Source organism: Dendrobates tinctorius, unplaced genomic scaffold (assembly GCF_039654945.1).
Source record: "Dendrobates tinctorius isolate UK_male_01 unplaced genomic scaffold, ASM3965494v1 ptg000321l, whole genome shotgun sequence".
Classification (NCBI taxonomy): domain Eukaryota; kingdom Metazoa; phylum Chordata; class Amphibia; order Anura; family Dendrobatidae; genus Dendrobates; species Dendrobates tinctorius.
In genome coordinates, this window is record NW_027361988.1 from 728,671 (window position 1) to 752,244 (window position 23,574).

Below are 23,574 nucleotides of genomic sequence, written 5' to 3' on the forward strand. Positions count from 1 at the left end.
CCTCCAGCATGCACACGCAGCCCCATGCAAGAAACATCACCCCCTTCTCCCCAAGCAGCCCCCCCTCCAGCATGCACACGCAGCCCCATGCAAGAAACATCACCCCCCCTCTCCCCAGGCAGACCCCCCTCCAGCATGCAGCCCCATGCAAGCAACATCACCCCCTCCCAGCTCGTGCATGAACATCCACTTACCTGCCATGACACCGGCAGCTTCCTGTCTGCTGCTCTGCTCTATGGAGGAGGAGGCCCCGCCCCTTCTGGTCACATGGGCATGACGTCAGCACAGCTCCATGGCGACTTGGATTTAGCCTCTACCTTTTTTTTTTTTTTTAAACAGCTGCAACCGGAAGTAGAAGCGGCTCACTTCCGGTATCGATCTTGTGGAGCGACAGGAGCAGAGCTGTCATCGGAGGAGGGAGCAGCCGACACCCCGCAGAGGACAGAAGGGAGACGGTGTGTGGGGGGGCAGAGCCGGAGCTGGCGCGTTGGGGACGGGGGTAGAGCCGGAGCTGGCGGGGGGCGGACGGGGGCAGGGCCGGAGCTGGCGGGGGGCGGACGGGGGCAGGGCCGGAGCTGGAGGGGGGCAGGGCCGGAGCTGGAGGGGGGCAGGGCCGGAGCTGGCGCGTGGCGGACGGGGGCAGGGCCAGAGCTGGCGCGTGGCGGACGGGGGCAGGGCCGGAGCTGGCGCGTGGCGGACGGGGGCAGGGCCGGAGCTGGCGCGTTGGGGGCCGGAGCTGGCGCGTGGCGGACGGGGGCAGGGCCGGAGCTGGCGCGTGGCGGACGGGGGCAGGGCCGGAGCTGGCGCGTGGCGGACGGGGGCAGAGGGTACGGGGTTCCAGACTTGAGTGACACCCACCCTGGCGCAACTTGAAGTCTCCCTTGGGCCACAGGCTATTGGGTACTATATCCAGCACCTCCTTGAGTAGGCTTGCACCGGTTGTTCGAGGCTCTTGAAGGGCAACCAGCATGATGGATTCTTCTTGGGTCAGAGGTGGAGAAAATGTCATGTCAATTTGTCTCATCAGGTGGGGTGGGCTGGTCTCCACCATAAACTGAAACAGGATGGAGTGTCCTGGCTGTGTCCACACGCTCAGGGTCTTGTAAAGCCCCCATCACACATAGCGAGATCGCTGCTGAGTCACAACCTTGGTTACCCGCTGCCTGCATCAGCACGCTGGTAACTAAGATACAATGCGGGTAACTAAGCCACGTGCGTCGCTTGTTACCCGCGTGTCGCTGGTACTGATCGCTGGTGAAGCTGCCTGTTTGACAGCTCACCAGCGATCATGTAGCGACACACCAGCGATCCTGACAAGGTGATATCGTTGTCGGGATCGCTGGTGAGTCGCTATGTGTGACGGGGCCCTAAGCTGGGAATGTCTGACTTGACCTTCAATCCCCACACAAGACAGTGTTCTGGTGGGGTCGGGGAGTTCCACATGCCTCATCAGACTGCACCAGTGTCCACAAGGAAAGATATGACAACCCCCGGAGATTTGAGGTATTGGGTCCGCTGATGGAGTTTTACATGTCAGGGGCGTGATGTCTTGTGGACCTGGCTTGCCTCTGTCCTATAGACAGGGTTCTTCACTGTTTTCTGTGTTTCTTGCTTGGCCTATTCCCCTGCGTTTTGTCCTGGGCTGCCGGGGTGCTGTGCACTGGTTCCGGAAATGACCAAGGTTGCCACAGTTGTAACACCTGATGGGTCTCCCGTCCCTGCAGGGTGGGTGCTCTTCCACATCGGTGGCCACCATAGGAGGGGCTGTCTTCCGCACTCCTGGGTGGGACTGAATTCTTCTGGCTACTGCGAGCAGGGCATCTACGGCTATTGACCTGTACTCAGGCCTGGTCACTGTCAGCAGCTTCTTGATTGGTTCTCTTAGTCCATGCCTAAAGGCCTCTGCCAACATTTGTCTGTGTATCTGATCATGAATAGTGAAGCCTAAGTCTTGGAATACTTGCCTCGCTCTGCCATGAAACTTGTCTACAGACTCTGTCTCGGCCTGGCTCATGTTATGTAGGCTAAGTGCTTGTCTGGCTTTGGCCTACTCTCTGAGCAGCTCAATTAGCTTTGATCCTGACTTCCAGGAGTGCACATCTAATTCTGATGGAAGCTTGAAGTGTTCCTTCATGATTGGCCAGAGTGTTTCACCTGCTTTTAATTCCATTATGGACCAGAGATCAATCCAGATTGCAGATATGTTTGCTGGCTCTGCTGCATTCTTCAGTAAAATGGCATGGGGTCCATATCTGGGTCTGGCAGATTTTTCAGAATACTGAACACCTGACTAGGGGTGAAGGGCACATAGTGTAAGAGTTCTGGCTCTATCTGCCCCTGCCTACTTGGTGTCTGTGGGTTTCTTCACCTAGTACTGGGCAGCATGTATGATGTCCCCTCTTCATATTCATCAGAGGAGAAACTGTGACATTGTGTGGGTGCTCCCCCCTTCTGAGGTTGCAGGTCTGCCTGGCACTTAGGATCCTCATTGTAAGACCCAGCAGCTGCAGACGCTGATGACTTGCACCTCCCTTCTGCTAGCTGTTGTATTGGGGGGGCACCTGTGGTGTTATGTGTAGGGAGTGTTTCACTATCTTATCCTGGTATCAGCTGGCTCTTTAGAGAGGGTGCCCTGTGGCGATAAGGACACCTCATTTTCTGGATTTGACACTGGCCCAGCTGGTGACAATGAACTGAGAGGTGGGAGAGAGGGTGAGGAGCAGGGAGGGGTAGAGGAGAGAGTGGAAAGGTGGGGAGATGAAAAAAGAAAGAGGGAGGAGAGGAGGAAGGTGATAGAAGAGGAGGGGAGAGAGAAGACGAGGGGGATGAAGGAGGATGAAAGACAGGGAAAAGATGAGGGAGGAGGAAAAATAGATGAGGGAGGGGAGGTAAGAGAGGGAGGAGTGGAGAGGGAAGGAGCAGCGGACTCCTTCCCCTTTTCTGCAGTCAGAGAAGGCATGCTTGGACTTGTGCCTTCTCCCGGGGGGGGGGGGGGAGCGGGGTGCCTCACAGACGGCACAGCTTAGAATTCCGCTGAAAACACTTTTTTCTCTCTTGTACACGTAAAAATAATCCTTTCCTGTTCACCTAACTCTCAGTACTTCTATGCTGTAAATCCGCTGCCACTTTATAAAACGCGGACTTCAATTCAGCTCAACTAACTAACTTCCCTTTTTTCTTAATGCATTATGCCATGCTGCAGCTTAAAAGCTGCCCCTGTAAATCTACATACTTAACTTTCTGAATAACACTTACTATGTCTATTCCAAAAACTTAAAAAAAAGGTGATTAAAACTTCATAACCCTTTTTAAACTTGCTTAAAAAGGAAAGGAAAAAAGCAAAAAAAAAAAACCCAAAATATTTATAAAAACTTCAAAAGGAAATGGAAAACTAATAAAAACTCAGAAAATGGAGAAAAAAGAAAACAAAAAGAATAATCAGGAAGTTGGTAAAACTTGGAAAGAACACTCCAAAAAGAAATAAAAAATCCAAAATTCAGTAAAACTTCCAACAATAAAATGTCCGTGCACAAATGGAGGATACACACACTTCCCCTTTCCTCTGCCTGCGTCTCTCAGTAAAATCTTCTGAGAACAATGGAAACAAAAGAGCAAACTGAGACAATGGTATATATTCAACAACCCAGCATTCCCAAAAATTCTCACACTACAGTAAAAAAAACTTCCACCAAATGCAAGATAAAACAAGGGAAAAGCAGAGTACAGAACAAATGTGACAATATGAAAAATATCAGAGACGCACCCCACGGGCAAAAGAGGAAGTGTAAAAGGAAAGGAAAAAAACTTTCTGCTTCAGATCTTCATGGAGAACAGCAGTGAATTTATAGGTTGATGCACATGTAGACGTCCGGGGAGAAATCGAGGCCCTCTTTAGTGACACGTAGCACAAGCAGCTCTGGTAACCGACAACTGCCAATCACACTGGGTGTACTGCGCTCGGTCACCCGGGAATGTTAACACACTCGTCCCGCCGGTAACAGGAATCAGTGATAACTCCCACAAAATTGCCACCATCTGTACCTGGCCGGCCTCTCCTGTCCTTCCGATGTACAGGTGAATCGGTGGCAACCTGTCAAGTGATTTGGCTTGCGATATCTCCCCCAAACTAAACACCACCACGTGCCTGGCGATCTGGGTGCTCCTGTCCCTTCCGATGCATGGGTGTATATGTGATAGCTTGATAGGAGACTCGACTAGTGATATCTCTCTAAGCCCCCACAACTCATACCTGGATAGGCCTCTCCTGTCCTCCCTGTGTACAGGTTTATTTGTGAGGACTTAGCAGGGGAAGTTGAATCTCTCAGATATCGGTTTCCCAGCAACCACATGCACAATCAATCACCGTTCCACCAGCTTTCTCCCGGATCTAGACACAAACAGGACACAAAGCAGACACCTTGGCTTATCCCAGGGTTTGGATAAGGGTGTGGACTTTTACACTACCTGGGAATGCGGTGGTGACCACACCTGACCCGCTAGAGGTACAGACCCGGACTGGGCACAGGGGACATTCATGTAAGATAACCAGATTTTCTTACCTTATGGAGTTGCGCAAATCTCCGTCCCCATGAGTCAAGGCCTTAGTCGGCACCTCCGTCTCTCTGGTCAACAGGGTCCCCGTGCGTTTTGTCCACAGCCCCGCGTCTCTGCGCCAGATGATATGGAAATTTGGATAGATATATCTCTGTGTGCTGCGGCCTGTCCTAATTAGAACAGTCTCATTGAGCGCTCAACAGAAAAGACACCCTAAACACCTTGTTAGCAGTATCTCCAGTCTGCTGGTTTATTGCACATATATGGTTTTTTCATTACATACAGAAAGGAGTGGTTAGTCAATTAACATAAGGCTTGTGTTTTAATGCTATTGGCTATTTGAGTAAATGAACTTATATGGCAGTGTCCGACATGAGGGTGATTTAGCATCATTTGATTTACTCTTATGCATTGTCTTGCAATGTCAGCAAACCTCCGATATCAGCTAGTGCATCTGGTCCAACTTCCTCCTTTCCCATGGCTGGCTGATATATCACAAGACAATGCTACCACGAGACTATGCTGGTTCTCCAGACTGGCTCATGGGGTTAGTAGGTCATTTTCAGCAATTGATTATAAGGTTCAAGATAGCTATGAAAATGTGTCTATCTGTATATAAGGATATATGCAAGTGAGATCTGTATGAAATGTATATATTTCCATCACAGCTGGAGTGTGGTGGACAGGAGATAAAACATAACCTTTAGTAAGATAGTAGGATAAAAACAACTTTGTGTCCCCCAGAGTGAGTGAATATAAATGTTTGGGTGAAGTCACAAATAAAGGGGCGTGAGGAGCACAGCCCGATCAGGAGGAATGATTCCCACTTGCAATGGCTGAACTGCAATCAGCAAGTCCCAGAATCTCACGTTGTGGATCTGGGAGAATCCCACAGAACCCCGCAAACAACGACTGACAGATTCTGGCTGCATATAACAGTAATGACTGGAATCTGGATGACATTAATAGAGTTACCACCCGAAATATGCCAGAGCAATAAGTGAGGAAAGGCACAAGCTCAGCAATTCATGAAGGGGGTGCGGGAGGAAAAGGAGATCCTGGGTCCAGGATGCTCCATATAGGACAAGGGGAAGAAAATGCCCTACAAGACCCTAAATGGCTAACAGTAATCTATCCCCAAGACTCCCCCCTGACCGTCCACAGCTCCCCCTGTGCTAAACAAGCCCTGCACCCCCCATGGAAGGGCCCAAAGCGTTTCTTCCAAGCTGAGTCATCAGGGGACTTAAGGCCCTTTTACATTTAGCGATGCACCAGCGATCCAACCAGCGATCCGACCCGGTCAGGATCGCTGGTGCATCGCTAAATGATCGCTAGTGAGCTTTCATACAGAAAGATCTCACAGCGATGCAGCAGCGACGCAGCGCACGATACTTACCATTCACACAGCGATCCTGCGTCCTCCCGCCCGCCTCCACGCGTCGCTGGACGTCACAGCAGGAAGTCTCAGCAGGAAGCAGACGACGAGAAATGGAGCCGGACATTCTCGCGCGATCAGCGATGGACAGCGGGGGAGCCGGTCGTTGGTAAGTATCACACATAGCGATATCACTAGCAATATCGCTATAACGTCACAAAATCAGTGACGTTTTAGCGATATTGCTAGCGATATCGCTTAGTGTAAAACCCCCTTTATCCTTGTGATAGGAGGTGAGGTGCCATAGTGCTGAGCTAAAGGGGGGGTATGAAATACATACCATAGTACTTCCGGTGGTTGAAACGCACGCCAGGATGCCATAAAGGTGCGTGAGCCGCAAGGAAAAAATCTGCGACACTCAAATGAAGGCAGACTACTAATTGTGTCCCATGAGGCAGAGGCGTGCACTCCACAACCTAGTGTTTCCAGTAAGTGGAACGCAAGCCAAAATAACTTGTGGTTTCTTGAACCACATAGAAGTAGAATATGCAACCGATTTGGCTTGATGACGCGCGGTCCACAGCCTTTTATTTCCGGCATGTGGAACGCACGCTAATGCCACATGCGGCATGTGGAACGCACGCCAATGCGGCATGTGGAACGCACGCCAACGCCACATCCGGCTTTGATGGCATCTTCCCTTTAAACTGCCTTGGTTTTTTTTTGCAGCCGCTCCTGTGCCGTCCCTGCGGTGTACATCTGTTAGGCTAAGTGCACACGTACCGGAACTCTCGCGGAAATTACCGCGAGAATTCCGGAATTCCAGTCCGCGGGAAAATCACATTTTAAATTCCCGCGATTTTCCCGCGGAAAAACTAGCAGTTTGCAAGCGTAATTAGCTTGAAAAAAGCTAGCGTTTTCCAAGCGATCTGTAGCATCGCTTGGAGAACTGATTGACAGGTTGGTCACACTCATCAAACATAGTGTTTGATGAGTGTGACCAACTTTTTACTACTGAGGCTGCCTATGCGGCATCAGTAGTAAAATATAGAATGTAAAAAAAAAATAAAAAACGGTGTTATTCTCACCCTCCGACGTCCCGCGCATCCGTTCCCAGTAATCCTTTGCGAAAATGCCCGCGATGATGTCAGTTCTCGCGGGATCGCGACGTCTCGCGGTAATTCGCGATGACGTCGCGCGAATGACCGCGAGACTTCGCGATCCCGCGAGAACGGACGTCATCGCGAGCATTTTCGCAAAGGACTACTGGGAACGAGAGCGTGAAGAGAAGCGGGAAGGCTGCGCGGGACGTCGGAGGGTGAGAATAACAATATTTTTTATTTTAAATTCTATTTTTTACAGGGATATGGTACCCAAAGCCCGGAGGACAGTCTCCTCTCCTCCGGACCATGGGTACCATCCGTAATTGTTCTGCTTACTTTCCGCATGGTGTGCACAGCCACATGCGGGAAATAAGCGGAACAATGCATTCCTATGGGTGCGGGATCGCCGCGATTCCGCAAATTAATGAGCATGCTGCGGTTTTTACCGCAAAGCGATTCCGCCGCGGTAAAAACCGCAGCATTAGCACAGCATTGCGGAATCCCATAGGAATGCATGGGATGCTTATTTTTCGCGTTTTTGCGGCAAAATCGCGCGGTTAAAACCGCTGCGGAAACGCGGAAAAACGCCACGTGTGAACTCAGCCTTATGGTTCCAAAAAGAGTTAATTTATAAAAAAAAAAAATGTTTCACTTGTTAAAAAATAGTAAAACGTGTCTTCTGCTTTGTTTTTCTTTTTACAAGAATTATTGGAGCCAATTTTTCATTAGAAACGTTTTAATGTCGGCTTTTTCTTGAGTTTTTCTTGTTATATAGGAAAGTCTAAGGCCAGAAATAAACCCCATAAATCACTGTACATGGAGACTTTGGGATCAGATCATTTCTGTCCGTTGTGTTTGTGGAAACAAAAAAATCTTTTCTAAAAGCTTCAAACTTCTGTGTATGACTCAGAGCTGAGATCTAACGTGATAGAAGATTCCAGTGCGGGGAAGACGGGAAACCTTCATATAGACGGCCGGTGGGGATGGAGTCAGTGACCGACTGGCCAAATCTGTTTCTAGAGCCGCAGTAGAAGATGAAGATGTCGTCCTCATCATGAAGGAGTTATTTCTCATGTCGCGTGTAATGAATATCTCCTGCAGTATTGCTAATGCCGATTCCAGTGTCGGTAATGAGACGAGAATTAGCGTTATGGAAGATGAGTCTATGAGGAACGTGTTCAGCTGCCGACTCCGAGGAGGAAACTGCTTGTTGTCTGTGGCCTAAATATATAGGTTTTATTAGTAGATGTCAGGGAAGAAAACTAAACCCTGTAAGATAATAAATCTCCTCATATGTTTCCCTTATTATCTCCAGTAATTGTATTATTACACAGGATTCTTATGATGTTACATCGGATCATCTTCTTCTCATTCAGGTCTCTACAATATCGGATCCTCTCAGGGAAGATCTTCTACAGAAGAGAATTTTCCTGATTTACCCATCAAGGATGGATATGGACAGAGACAAGATGGCGGAGAGGATGTTACACCTCACCCTAGAGATCCTCTTCCGTCTCACTGGAGAGGTGAGAGATTCTGATGACGTCACATTACATTATTCTCATCTATGGGAATAACAGATGGACAGAACTGGAGAGGTGAGGACTCTGGAAATGTCTGTAGTGAGATTTATTAATGTGTCCCTCCATTACCAGGATTACACAGTGGTGAAGAAGACCTCTAGTGATCGCTGTCAGGACCCTGTGTCTGAGGGATGGGGAAGACCCCTGAGCCCAATCACGGGGCCTCCACCTCACCCCCTGATCCATGAGGCCATCAATGACCAGAAGATCCTAGAACTCCTCTACAAGATGATTGAGCTGCTGACTGGAGAGGTGACACTGCTGGGAATGCTGGGACATTATACAGTAACACTATGAAGGGATCGGGGGGATGACGGTATCATTGTATGTGTCAGGTTCCTGTAAGGTGTCAGGATGTCGCTGTCTATTTCTCCATGGAGGAGTGGGAGTATTTAGAAGGACACAGCTATCTGTACAAGAACGTCATAATGGAGGTTCCCCAGCCCCTCACATCTCCAGGTAATAGACAGGACTAAATACACACGGCCTATAATTATCTGTATGTAGAGAATGAATTCAGTCCCTGTATGTGTTTCCTCCAGATCTATCCAGTAAGAGAACAACACCAGAGAGATGTCCCCGTCCTCTTCTTCCACAGGACTGTAACCAAGAAGATCCCAGTGCTCCTCAGGATCATCAGGTAGATGGAGAGAAGGTGTCAGGAGATCTCCCCTATGATGTGTAGACGGCTGTGAAGGTCTTGTGCTCAGTCTTGTTTTATCCTCCAGTATTATATGTTTTATACTTGTGTAATGAGAACGGTGGAGATGGCAGGATTAGAGCTGATCATAGATGGGACTTCTCCATCTGTCTGTGACTTTTACAATATTTGTTTCAGTGTGAAGATCTGACCCATATTAATACTACAGAGACATATGTGAGAGAAGATGAGTGGTGTAAAGAGGAGATTCCCACATATGACTACCCAGGTGAGTAGTAACCACTGAATGCAGAGACGTCACAGATTCCTCTCAGTCACCGGCTGTGGCTGCTTTATCGGTGGTGTAGTCCGGCCGTATTACCATGATCACCATTTTGCCTCTAGACCACAACATTCACCCAAAACTGTTCAAATGACTTTGGGCATTGAAAGCCCTTTTCAATAGAACTTACAACCTGGAGGATCATCCTACCCCCTGGGATTAGTGTGAGGGTGATCCCTTAAAGCGAGATCTATATGATTGCTTGTACCAGACCCAATATAGGCTGAGTGTGCGCTTCAAGAGTCACACCGAACACAGATTTAGATGTCTACTCCTTTCTCAGCAAAGGCTTCTACACAACTGAAGTTTATTCTTATGACAGAGAGACAGGAAATGGGTGTCGCACAATCTTCTGAGGAGCCAGTGTCAGTCTATGATAGGTCCATTTCAGCTTCACTTCCATATATGGTATCCAGTATCTCAGCTTCTGCATTCTAAGGATTCCTTCCAGGGTGTTGTCTGAAGACACAGATGCCATCTTGGTACACCATATGTGAACTGACTTGTATAAGGGTTAATAATTGATTTCATTAGCCATTCTCTCCTTCACATTAGGAGACGGTGACCGTTACCTGCCCAGATCTGTAACTATAAAGCCAAATGACAGCGTACGTAGAATGTGCTGACAAGATAGAAAATCACTTGAAGAAAAATCTTATGCTGGGCCTGTAAGAGAAAGCGGAGGGTAATGATGCTGCTGGCTTCCTAGATCACTGAGATCTTATCGGATGAATCTTCTCTCCCTTCTGTGCTGCTGAATGTCTCATGGTCCCTACAAGACCAGGTCCAGTCTTTCTGGCCAAACTTCCCTTTTATGAGCGACACCAGTAAATGTGCAGTGAGGCCAAGTGTGAATTTCTGTCCAATAACAGCAGAGTTTCCCTTTATCCTGACATTTCAGTTTGTATTAAAACCAACTAACTTCAGGGAGGATTGTGATAATCTACAGGACAAACATTCCACCTGTGCCATGATAGATCTCTAAGCTGTGCGTGGCCGATGGCTGTAATATACATTTATTCCCGCCTGCAGGAGATGTGTTGGCTCCAGCCCTGGTGTCATGGATTCACTCCACGTCATACATTACATTGTTTTTGATCCTAAGGAATTCAGATTACTGCACAATCTCTCCTGAAATGGGGAGCAATATTATTTTCTCTAATCTTCTGCTCAGGATCCATAGTAGCTCCAATGGTCCACCATAAATGAGGGCAACTCTGGTTTACTGTTGTGTAATCTGTATTTGTAGTTTTCCGTTAATGAGATTCTCGTGCTCTGTGGTGGGGCTGTGGGCGGGGCTTCATGTGGTGCTCTGATTACATATTCATCTGTATTGGCTTATGACAGGTCACTGATCCCTCACTGACCTGCCCCCCATTTTTATATAATAATCTTTATATAGCGCCAACATATTCCTCAGCGCTTTACAGTTTAACAGTTTCAAAACACAAGTCATAAGTAACAATGTTAACAATACAATAATTAAAGCAAAATAAGGCACCCCTGCTGGTGAGAGCTTACAATCTACAATGAGGTGGGGGAGATACAAAGTACTGGTGTGTATTTACAATGGTGTATTTACAATGATGGTCCAACCATCTTGTGGGAGTGAGGAATGGATGGAGATAGTGAATGGGATACACACGCACACTTACACATACAATGACTTTGAGTAGTGAACGTGATAGGCCGCTCTGAACAAATGTGTTTTAAAGGAACGCCTGAGACTATGCAAATTGTGGATAGTCATTTCTTGGGGTAGAGCATTCCAAAAGATTGGCGCAGCGCGGGAGAAGTGTTGGAGTCAGGAGTGGGAGGTACTGATTAGTGCAGATGCTAGTCGAAAGTCGTTTGCAGAGCGCAACAGTCAGGCCGATAGACAGAAATTAGGGAGGATATGTAGGGGAGTGCCGCACTGTGGAGAGCTTTGTGGGTGAGAACAAGTACTTTGAATTGGATCCTATAATGAATGGGCAGCCAATGTAAGGATTGGCGAAGAGCGGGCGAGTACCGATTAGCCAGATGGATGACCCTGGCTGCTGCATTGAGGATGGACTGGAGAGGGGATAGTCGAGTAACTGAGAGGCCAATTAATAGAGCATTGCAGTAATAATAATCTTTATTTTTATATAGCGCTAACATATTCCGCAGCGCTTTACAGTTTGCACACATTATCATCACTGTCCCCAATGGGGCTCACAATGTAAATTCTCTATCTTTGGAATGTGGGAGGAAACCCACGCAAACACGGGGAGAACATACAAACTCCTTGCAGAGTAGCAAATAGCAACGGCGATAAGGGGCATCCCTGACGAGTTCCTCTGAACAACCCAAACGACTCCGAGGTCTCCCCGTTAATCCTAATGTACCCCTTTGGATCCGCGTATAATAATTTAATCCAGGAAATAAATCTATGTCCGAATCCCATTAACTTCAATACTGCCCATAGATAATTCCACTCTACCCTATCAAATGCCTTTCGTGCATCCAGCGAGGCCACCACCCTTTCCCCTACATTATCTGCCGGGAGTTGTACATTAAGAAAGAGTCTACGTAGGTTAATGGCGGTAGATCTATTTTGTAAAAAACCCGATTGGTCTGGATGTATCAATTTTTGAACAACCCCAGACATTCTTATCGCCAACATTTTAGCTAATATTTTAACGTCTGACGTCAATAACGAGATGGGTCTATAGGATTCAACGGATGAGGCATCTTTCCCCTCCTTAGGAATAACCACAATTACGGCCTCCCTCATAGACCTCGGCAAAGCCCCTCTCTCCGCTGCATCTTCAAATACCTCCTTAAGTTTAGGTGCTACGACCTCTATTAGTTCCTTATATGCTTCTCCCGGGATACCGTCAGAGCCAGGTGACCTATTATTTGCCAATGACAGAATAGCCTTCTCCACTTCCTCTACAGTAAATAATTCTTCCAGATTCTGTTTATCAGTATCATCTAACTTAGGTATCTCTATCTCTTGTAAGTATCTATCCATTTCTTGTTCTCTAACCCCCAATTCTGAGGTATATAATTTTACATAGTATTCCCGGAAACATTCCAATATCCCAGAGGTGGCGTTATGAGTTACCCCATCCTCCTTGACAATTTTATATATCTGTGTGGACCCTTTCTGCGCCGCAGATATCACTGACAGTAAGTGTCCCACCTTTTCCCCTTCGTCATAGAACAGTGCTCTCTGGAATGCCCTTTTCTTGTCTATCCCTTGTAAATATAACTTATTTACTTCTTCTTGTGCTTCTTTTAATGCCTTTTTAGTGGCGATACTGGGCCTACATATCATTTCCTCCTCTGCCCTGCTCAATCTGTCTGTAGTCTCTTGGTTTACCTGTCTCGTTTGTGTCTTACGTCTCGAAATATCTCGTATGAATAGTCCCCTTAAATATGCTTTCATGGTATCCCACACTATAAGTGAGTCAGCAGAACCTTCATGTAATTGGAAGAATTCAATAAGATCTTTTTTAATAATTTCCATATTAAGACATTTGAGCCATTCCGGATGTATTGTCCCCCCTACTCTCCTCCTTTTTCCCACTCCCAGTCTCAAACTAACTTCAATTGCCTTATGGTCGGAGATAACTCTCTGTAAATATTCCACCGTCCCAACTATTCCGTCCATGCCCCTGTTACCTAATGCTAAGTCTATGCGCGATAAGGCATGATACGAGGACGAATAACACGAAAAGCATTTGTTCCCCTCATTCCGCACTCTCCATAAGTCTATCATACCCATCTCACTAACATATGTCCCGAATGGAGTCATCCTATCCTTCCTGGGGTTAATTCCCCCGATTCCCACACGATCCCAATACTCGTTCATGACATTGTTAACGTCCCCTAATATTAACACCGGACATTCCCCTCCCCTACCTGTCCACTCAAAAATCTCTTGTAGTTTCTTTTTCGAATATGGGGGTGGAATATAAAGTGCCACTATGATCACACATACACCAGAAATTCGGCATCTCAGGGAAACAAACTGCCCATCCCTATCTACGTAAGATTCAATTTCCTCGTAGTGAGCATGAGAATGTATCAGTACAGAGACTCCCCTCGCGTAGGCCGAATACATAGAGTGATAGGCCCGGGTAATCCATTTTTTCTCCAGCCATTTTTCTTTTCCTTTAATCAAGTGAGTTTCTAGTAAACACGTAATAGCTGGATTGTACTTTCTAATTTCTGCCATGACTGCCGCTCTTTTACTTGGATCTGAAACCCCCCTCACATTCCAACTTAGAATTCTTGTATCACCACTCATTATGTCCTATGAACATCAGTTCTAGTCGGTCTCTTGTAGTCCCTTTATCACATTACAGTATGAAAACTCTCCCACAACATATCCCCCCCGTCCCCCCTCTCCCCTCCTTCCCCCCTCTCCCCTCCTTCCCCGTATAACAGATTCTCTCTCTCCAACGAGAGAGGGTGCAACTGGCACCTAGCTACTGTGAGCCCTCGAATAGCCACTGAACCTCCTTCACTTGGGCGTACATCGCTCCCACCGTCACATACAAACATGCCCAATAGGCCACATAACTTTTTCTAACATGGATAATTCAATAAACATAAAAGAAAAAAAAAAAACCCAGGATCTACGACCCAAAAATAGATCTGAGTACCCAGGCGTCGCGGGGCACAGATTCAAAAATAGAGAAAAAATGTCCGAAAAATTCTTCTTCTTCAGCCTTTTCCTTCTTTCTCAGCCCTTAGTTTGGAGTGGTTGATTTCCATCCACTTGACGGCCTCCTCTGGGGTTGGAAAAAACTGAACAGACCCCAAAGCTGCTACTCTCAGTTTGGCGGGATATAACATAGAGTACTTCACTCCCAGCACTCTCAGTCCTTTCTTGACCTCGCCAAATTTCATCCGCATTTTCTGAACCTCTGCTGAATAGTCCGGATATATTTCAATACGGCGTCCATTAAATATGAGGTCCTCCTTCTTCCTAGCCTCCCGGAGGATAGTCTCTCTATCTCTGCAGTTAAGTATCCTGGCCAACATTGTACGGGGGGCACTACCCGGAGGGAGGGGTCGCAGGGGAACGCGGTGTGCTCTCTCTACCGCAAACACACTGGAGAGTGTGTCTCTGCCAATTTTAGATAGGATCCATTGCTCAGTAAAGTCAGTGGGGTCGTTACCCTCTACTTTTTCCGGGAATCCCACAAATCTAAGATTGTTTCTCCTAGATCTATTTTCTAGATCATCTTGTTTTAAATGCACTTCTGAAATCTTTTGCGTGTGCTGGTTCTGAGTTTTCTGCATTTTATTTACAGTGTCCTCAGTGGTGCTCACTCTCTCTTCCACAGCACCCATCCTAGCATCCGCCTTGTTTAGTGCCTCTTTAATTCCAATAATTTCTTCCTTAATATTATCAACCCGGCTGCTCAACTTAGTCAGTGTTTTTTTACAGAACAATACCACCAGAAAGACATCTTTTAAAGTTGGTTCCCCTTCAGGGCCCTCCTCATCAGCTTCACTATCCTCCTCTTCAGATGCACACTCAGAGACAGTGACTCCCCCTCCCCCCTCCTCCCTGCTTTCAGCCTCTCCTGCAGCTTCGTTGCTCATTCTCTCTCCCTCCAGCACAGTACCTTCTCCAGTGCCCCCCTCATCTTCCCTTGCAAAGCGCTGCAGCTTCTGGATAATTTGTGACCTTCTGCCATAGTTCTCAGTCAGTCTCTGTGCCTCCTCCACTCTCCCGGCGCCATCTTGTGCAGCCACACTGCCGTCCTCCCCGACGTCTTTCTGCCTCCTCCTCCCCATCTCCGCACTCTTCTTCACTCCCGGTGTCTCCACTCGGCCCTCGGGCACCCACCACAGCAGTAAGTGTGCACGGGTCTCTGTTATGTCGGCCTATTAAGGATTATTCTTCAGAATGACAGTGGAGCTCCTCAGCCTCACGTCCTCTCACATCCGCGCCAGGCCACGCCCCAGTCGAGAGCGGGTTTCTTTAGTAATGGAGTAACGATGGCTTGTTTGAAGGAGAATGGGAAGATGCCCGAGGAGAGGTTAAAGATTGTAGTTAGGTGAGTTGTGATGACTGGAGAGAGAGGGAATGGGGTCGGTCGTGCATGTAGTCGGACGAGAAGAAGACAGGAGTCTGGAGACTTCTTCTGTGATGGGATCAAATGTGGAAAGTGAGCCATGGGAATCACAGCACTTGGTGGTTGGGTGCAGATTTCCTGACGGATATTATCTATTTTTTCTGTAAAGTGGGAGGCCAGGTCATCAGCACAAATGTCTGTGATAGGGGCTTGTGCTTTCGGCCTGAGGAGGGAGTGAAAGGTGTCAAAAAGTTTCTTGGGGTTGTTGGCTAGTGAGGAGATCAGGGTGGTGAAGTAGCTCTGTTTGGCGAGGTGAAGGGCAGCGTTATAGGTTCTTAACATAAATTTGAAGTGGATGAAGTCTTCTGGTGTGCAGGTTTTTCTCCATAGGCGTTCAGCACTCCTAGAGCATCGCTGGAGAAGTTGAGTTTGCGATGTGAGCCAGGGCTGTTTCACTCTGTGCTTGGAGGTTCTGAGGGTGAGGGGAGCTACTTGGTCAAGGGTGCTTCTAAGAGTGTCATTGTAGTGATGAACAGCCAAATCCGTACAGGAAAAAGAGGAGATTGGGGACAGTGATGAGTGTAGTCTCTAATAGATGCTACTACGCAGGCGCCGCCATCGCCGGTGACAATTTGCTGGATGTAATTTTTTTCTATGCCTCACAATAGCCACAATATAATAGGCATTATCACCAATAATATCAATGCTATTATATGCATTATGTAATAATGGGGGCAGGTCAGTGAGGGATCAGCGACCTGTCATAAGCCAATACAGATGAACATGTAATCAGAGCACCACATAAGTCTCATTGACAGTTACAGGAATCGTTTGATCGCAGTGATTGCCTCAAAAGGTTGTGCAACAAAATATTAATCCTTTCACGCCAGAACCTGTTTTTGCCTTTGTGACCAATTATTTCAGCTCTGACCTGTGTCACTCTATGAGGTCATAACTCTAAAATGCTTCAAGGAATCCTGGTGATTGTGAGATTGTTTTCTTGTGACATATTGTACTTTATGATAGTGGTAACATTTATTTGATATGACTTGCGTTTACTTGTTAAAAAAGGAAACTTGACAAAAATTTTGAAAATTTTGCAATGTTCACATTTTTTAATGCTCTTAAATCAGAGAGTCATATCGCACAAAATAGTTAATAAATTAACATTTCCCACATGTCTACCATCAGCACAATTTTGGAAACAATTTTCTTTTGTTAGGAGATTATAAGGGTTAAAAGTTGACCAGCGATTTCTCATTTTTACAGCAAAATTTATAAAACCATTTTTTTAGGAACCACCTCACATTTGAAGTGAGTTTGGGGGTCAATATCAGGGCTGTGGAGTCGGTAAGCCACAGTTGCGACTCCGACTCCTGGATTTTATCAGGCTCCGACTCAGGCTCCGACTCCGACTCCTTCATAAATGGCCAATTCATAACAACAAATTTACTGTTGTAAAATATTAAACATCGTGCTTATTCAGTTTCTCACCATCATATAAGTAATCAGACCACTTAGAGCAAAAACTACATTTATTAGAATACAATTAGAATATAGCAAATAACTTTTATAAACTTTTCTAAACTGTAAGTAAATATGCAATAAACACTTTTATGCAGTTAATACGAAGAAATCTATAAATTTGTCCTCAGAAAAAGTATTGCCTCTGTCAGATCCTCCTTCATGGATGCCCTCAAATCTGATCTAATTATTTTGAGAGCAGAGAACAACCTCTGTACACTAACTTGTGTTGGTGGCAAAGCAGTAACCACTCGGGCAACATCTCTGACAATGTCAGGATACAGAGGAATCGCTTGTTGCACTGTTATTTTTGATGAACGGTCAAATTTCTCAATTTCTTTTAGTGCACATGAAAAATTCTGCTGAAATGTACTGGCTGTGTTCCTTGATGGGGATGACTCTTCTTCTATGCGGGAATGCTTTGCACGGTCCTTGTGATCCAAATATTTTTCAAAATTAAATTCTTCATCAGTTGATGATGAGGGTGAAGATGTGGCAGGACGACCAAATTCTTCTTGTTCCTCCTGACTGTTCTGCAACCCTTTCATCCTTACTGCTATTTCAAACAGAGCTTCTTTTCCTTTACTTAGCTGTTGATCATCTAGAAGAATCCGATGCATTGGGTCTACATAAACAGCTGCCAAAAGAATGTTATTTTGTAATAGTAGCTCCTCTCTCCGTTTCATTGATGTAGCAATGCCACTTGCAATTAACCCTCCTCTTTGGGACAGGCGAAACATCAGGTTCTTCCACTCCTTTAAGAAAATACCTGGAGTTAAGTCCTCTGCTTGTAATTTTTTAGTCACTGTAAATGGGTGCTCTAGCAATTTTTCCAGCTCAGTCACATGATTCCACTGACTTTCATTTAGCGTCAGTTAAGGGTTAGCCATGTCTACAAGAAAGGTTTTCAGTTCAACCAAGCGCTGAATCATTAAGTAAGTACTGCCTCATCGTGTGGCTTGATCAATAATTGCCCCTTTTCCAGCACGTCTCTTCAAAATTGAGTCAACTTTAGGGGTTCTGGCAACAGTAGCCAATTTTCTCACCTTGCCAATCAGTGCAGCAGCATGTCCTTCTTGCAGACTGTCTCTTATAGCCAGCTGTAGCGTATGCACAACACCGCATGTGATGAATGAAAGAACATATTGACACAGTTTCAACAAGATCATCTAAACTATCATGTTGCTGTTCATCTGAAGCAACTTCAGTTTGCTCCTCAGTTACAATACTGTGTTCCTCTATTTCAAACATTTCTGTGTCTGTGGACCCAGAATGTTCTTCTAGCTGCTGGTCACCATCATTACTCTCATTCATTAGCTTAATAGTACTTATCATATTTGAAGCATTGTCAGTTACGACAGAAAGAACTTGCTCTTTTTTAAGTTCATAGTCTTGCAGAACCTTTTCCACCAAGACCTGGAGAAACTCACTGGTGTGATGAGCTTTGGTGTCTTTTAAGGCCAATGTCTTGGTAACTATTTCATTTTTGTCACAAACAAATCGGACATTGATGGCAAAATAGTTCACTCTGTGACGTGTGCAGGCATCCATTTTAAGAAACAGAAAGTGTCCCTTGAGAGTTTTTTTAAGTTCTTCCTTTTGTTTAAAAGCTTCTTCGATTACTAATTTTCTAATACTCTCTCTCTCCAGAGAAACACCAAGCTTGCGGGCCATTTCCCCATTCAGACACATAAAAGCTGGTCGTGAAAATAATGAAATAGGCACACTATCCTTTACAACAAGCTCTATGATCTGTTTTTTAAATGTATCTACTGTCATTGTCACAGTAACTTTGTCACTGACAAAATATCTTGCAACTGATGGCTGCAAAGTTCTCTGCTCCTTTGTTTGGCTGGAAGAGCTGGGCACTGGTTCATTGGTTTGGCTGCAGTCTTTCTCATCCACTGCTTTCAGTACTTCTGGATGAAAGCGCTGTAAATGTCTCTTTAGATTAGAAGCTCTGGTAGGAGCATTTTTATCTTTGCCTGAATATGCACTCATCTTGGCTTCACAGCATTTGTTTTCGTCTGGATCATTTGTCATACACAGACAGACATAATGTTTTCTATCTTGAGTGATGGTGAAATGTTCAAATACAGCTGATTTAATGTGATGCTTCTTTGACATTCTCAGGTTTTTAATGTTGCATTCACAATCCAAATGACAATTGTTTTTCCTAAAAACAATTGTACAAAATTGCCAGGTCGTACAACTGATATAGTGGTCAGTAATACTGTTATTATTCCTCATGTACTCACAGTTAACTGATGCAAAGTTTGTTGAAAGGATAATACTTCTTACAGTCTTCCTCTTCTGAGTAGCAGGCAGCTGTGAGATGCTTGGAAGACGCACACCTAGTATGATCTAGTCTAGAGGAGGAGCTTTACTACTAAGAATTTGCAACACATTTTCACTTTCAGTTTCATACATTGTAAGTAGGGGGGTTGGGGCAGCATGAGGTTAACCAAGTATAAGATTAGATAAGGGCAGTGGAGAACAGTGACACACAAGAAGTAAGAAATGTCTCTATTTCCAAAAGAACTGCTTATCACTGTTGTTCATAGTTTGATAGAACATATATATTTGAGTAACATTTATAAAATTCATATGAAAGTTCAATTATGAAATATTAATACATTTTTTTTTAAAGCTGGAGTCGGTACATTTCTACCGACTCCGACTCCAACCAAAACTAACTCCGACTCCGACTCCACAGCCCTGGTCAATATGACAGAAAATACCCAAAAGTGTCACCATTTACAAAAAAACTGCACCCCTCAAGGTGCTCAAAACCACATTCAAGAAGGTTATTAACCCTTCAGGTGCTTCACAGGAATGAATGGAATGTGGAAGGAAAAAATAAACATTTCTATAACAAGAAATTTTCCTTTAGACCTAGTTTTTTTTACTTTCGCAAGGGTAACAGGAGAAGATGGATTATACATTTTGTTTTGCAATATCTCCTGAGCATGCCGATGATACCCCATATGTGGGGGAAATCTACTGTTTGGGCACACTGCAGGGCTGAGAAGGGAAGGCGCGCCATTTAACTTTTTGAATGTAAAATATGCTGGGATAATTAGTGGTTGCCATGTCGTGTTTGGAGAGCCCCTGATATGCCTAAACAGTGGAAACCCACAAGTGACCCCATTTTGGAAACTAGACCCCCCCCCCAAGGAAATGTGTGATGGGCATTTTGAGCTTCCAAGTGCTTCTTAGAAGTTAATTACGTAGAGCCGTGAAAATAAAAAGTCATGTTTTTTCCACAAAAAATGATCTTTTCGCCCTCCATTTTTTTTTCCAAAGGGTAACAGGAGAAATTGGACCCCAAAAGTTGTAGTGCAATTTGTCATTGGTGTGCGCCAATTCAAGAGCACTAGGGACAGCGCTACTACTGGGCATTGTTCCCTGAGTTGGAGACATTTCTCCAGAAGCGCTATTTGTCCTTCTTGTTGTACTGGTCCTTGTGTGTGAGGATGGACCAGAATCACTGCTCATTTCTGAGCTATCACTGTCGCTGCTACTAAAGCCCTCGAAATCCACATCGCCATCTGACCCTGCACTTTCTTCACTGTCAGAACATAAAAGTGCATAAGCCTCCTCTGCACTATAATACTGACGGACCATTTTAACCATTTAACCCTAACAGTAACCCTAACTTTAGTCTGACTTTAGCCTAACAGTAACCCTAACAATAACCCTTACTTTAGCCTAACAGTAACCCTAACTATTGTATTAACTGTAACCTGCCTAATCTGTTTTTCTATTGACAGATGAAGTGAATGCCATTACTCCAGATATATCATCATCCATTCACAGCAAAGATCTGTCATCTGATCCTATGAAACAGGTCCCATCTTCTGATTCATTACTGACTACTAAGGAAAATCAAAGTCACAAAAGAGGCATTAAAACACAAACTGCTCCTAAAGCAAAGAAGCCATTCTCATGTTCACAATGTGGGAAATGTTTTAACCACAAAAGGAATCTTATTAGTCACCATAGAACTCACACAGGGGAGAAGCCTTTTTCCTGTTCAGAATGTGGGAAATGTTTTAACCACAAAGGGAATCTTGATGCAGACCAAAAAACCCACACAGGAGAGAAGCCTTTTTCATGTTTAGAATGTGGGAAATGTTTTACTCAAAATTCAAGTCTTGTTACACATCAGAGAATTCACAGAGAAGAGAGGCCATATTCATGTTCAGAATGTGGGAAATGTTTTAACCGGAAATCACAATTGGTTGATCACCATAGAACTCACACAGGTGAGAAGCCACATTCATGTTCAGAATGTGGGAAATGTTTTACTCAGAATTCAACTCTTATTGCACATCAGAGAATTCACAGAGAAGAGAAGCCATATTCATGTTCAGAATGTGGGAAATGTTTTAAATGGAAATCACAATTGGTTAATCACCATAGAACTCACACAGGGAAGAAGCCTTTTTCCTGTTCAGAATGTGGGAAATGTTTTAACCACAAAGGGACTCTTATTAGTCACCACAGAACTCACACAGGGGAGAAGCCTTTTTCCTGTTCAGAATGTGGGAAATGTTTTAACCAGAAAAGGAATCTTGATGAACACCAAAGAACTCACAAAGGAGAGAAGCCTTTTTCATGTTTAGAATGTGGGAAATGTTTTACTCAGAATTCAAGTCTTGTTACACATCAGAGAATTCACACAGCAGAGAAGCCATATTCATGTTCAGAATGTGGGAAATGTTTTAACCGGAAATCACATTTGGTTGATCACCATAGAACTCATACAGGGGAGAAGCCTTTTTCCTGTTCAGAATGTGGGAAATGTTTTAACCACAAAGGGACTCTTATTAGTCACCACAGAACTCACACAGGGGAGAAGCCTTTTTCCTGTTCAGAATGTGGGAAATGTTTTAACCAGAAAAGGAATCTTGATGAACACCAAAGAACTCACAAAGGAAAGAAGCCTTTTTCATGTTTAGAATGTGGGAAATGTTTTACTCAGAATTCAAATCTTGTTACACATCAGAGAATTCACACAGCAGAGAAGCCATATTCATGTTCAGAATGTGGGAAATGTTTTAACCGGAAATCACATTTGGTTGATCACCATAGAACTCATACAGGGGAGAAGCCTTTTTCCTGTTCAGAATGTGGGAAATGTTTTAACCAGAAAAGGAATCTTGATGAACACCAAAGAACTCACAAAGGAGCGAAGCCTTTTTCATGTTTAGAATGTGGGAAATGTTTTACTCAGAATTCAAGTCTTGTTACACATCAGAGAATTCACACAGCAGAGAAGCCATATTCATGTTCAGAATGTGGGAAATGTTTTAACCGGAAATCACAATTGGTTGATCACCATAGAACTCATACAGGGGAGAAGCCTTTTTCCTGTTCAGAATGTGGGAAATGTTTTAACAATAAATCAGATTGTGTTAAGCACCAGAGAGTCCACACAGGACAGAAGCCTTTTTCCTGTTCAGAATGTGGGAAATGTTTTAACCAGAAATCACAATTGGTTAATCACCATGGAACTCACACAGGAGAGAAGCCTTTTTCCTGCTAATGTGGGAAATATTTTAACCAGAAAGTGCTTCTTGTTTGACGTCAGAGCAGTCACACAGAGGAGAAACCTTTTTTATTTTCTTAATGTGGGAAATGTTTTACTTGGAAATCAACTGTTAATAAACATCAGAGATGTCACATAGGGGAGAAGACTTTTTTATGTTCATATTGTTGGAATAGTTTTAGCCAAAATTGAATCTTCTTAAATGGGTTGTCTCTTGTCATTCCTCATGTTTGCTGACAAAAGGATAAAACTAAGTTTTATTAATTCCAAATATAAAACTATACCCATAATTCATCCCCTGAAGGTTAGTCAATAGGTGACTAATAGAAAAAACATGTACCCCACAGTTCAGTACAGTACATAGGGTGAGGTGATGTATACACACTCACTCTCCAAGCCTCTCATTTCTATGGGTTTCATCGTCCTCACCAAAGACGACTCCTCAGGAGACTATTTAATATTGACCTATATTCAAACGAGACTAGACAAAAAAAAAACTAAAATCATTTATCATGTTATCCAAAACAGTCAGAAAACTAGCCCCATATTGGCAGATCCCAGAACTCAAACTATATACTTTGTAAGTTTATAAGTCACTCCAGTGTCAGGAATAGATAGTATGTGACAATACAGTATAATTCTTGTGTTTTTCTCCTATAGGGACTTCCCTAGTTTGGTAATGTAACTGCTGTTAATTAGTAGTGCAGACAAATTGTCCTAGACTAAACTCAGTCTTCAGACGGCCCAATATGTACCACTCAGGGAAAACTTACCTGCTCCAAAGATCATTAGCAGCTTCTAACTAATGGCCATGCTGCGGTCTGTCAGGGAATGAG

At 44.7% G+C, this 23,574-nt stretch overlaps 1 protein-coding gene across 1 annotated transcript; it reads left to right on the forward strand.

Moving 5' to 3' along the window:
* Window positions 1-304: 304 nt before the first annotated feature.
* On the forward strand, window positions 305-22,884 carry LOC141073971 (uncharacterized). Its single transcript, XM_073561499.1, has 7 exons — window positions 305-455; window positions 8,409-8,558; window positions 8,688-8,867; window positions 8,951-9,074; window positions 9,158-9,255; window positions 9,454-9,544; window positions 20,958-22,884. The coding sequence occupies exons 2-7, from the start codon at window positions 8,481-8,483 to the stop codon at window positions 22,733-22,735; spliced, it is 2,349 nt and encodes a 782-aa protein (XP_073417600.1). The 5' UTR covers window positions 305-455; window positions 8,409-8,480; the 3' UTR covers window positions 22,736-22,884.
* The last annotated feature ends 690 nt before the right edge of the window (window positions 22,885-23,574 follow it).

Bases quoted from the DNA above. Each gene is read 5' to 3' on its own strand.
- LOC141073971 (XM_073561499.1), top strand. From the start codon at position 8,481: ATGGATATGGACAGAGACAAGATGGCGGAGAGGATGTTACACCTCACC. The intron at 9,075-9,157 runs GTAATAGACAGG...TGTTTCCTCCAG, and splicing joins CCAGCCCCTCACATCTCCAG to ATCTATCCAGTAAGAGAACA. The intron at 9,545-20,957 runs GTGAGTAGTAAC...TTCTATTGACAG, and splicing joins TCCCACATATGACTACCCAG to ATGAAGTGAATGCCATTACT.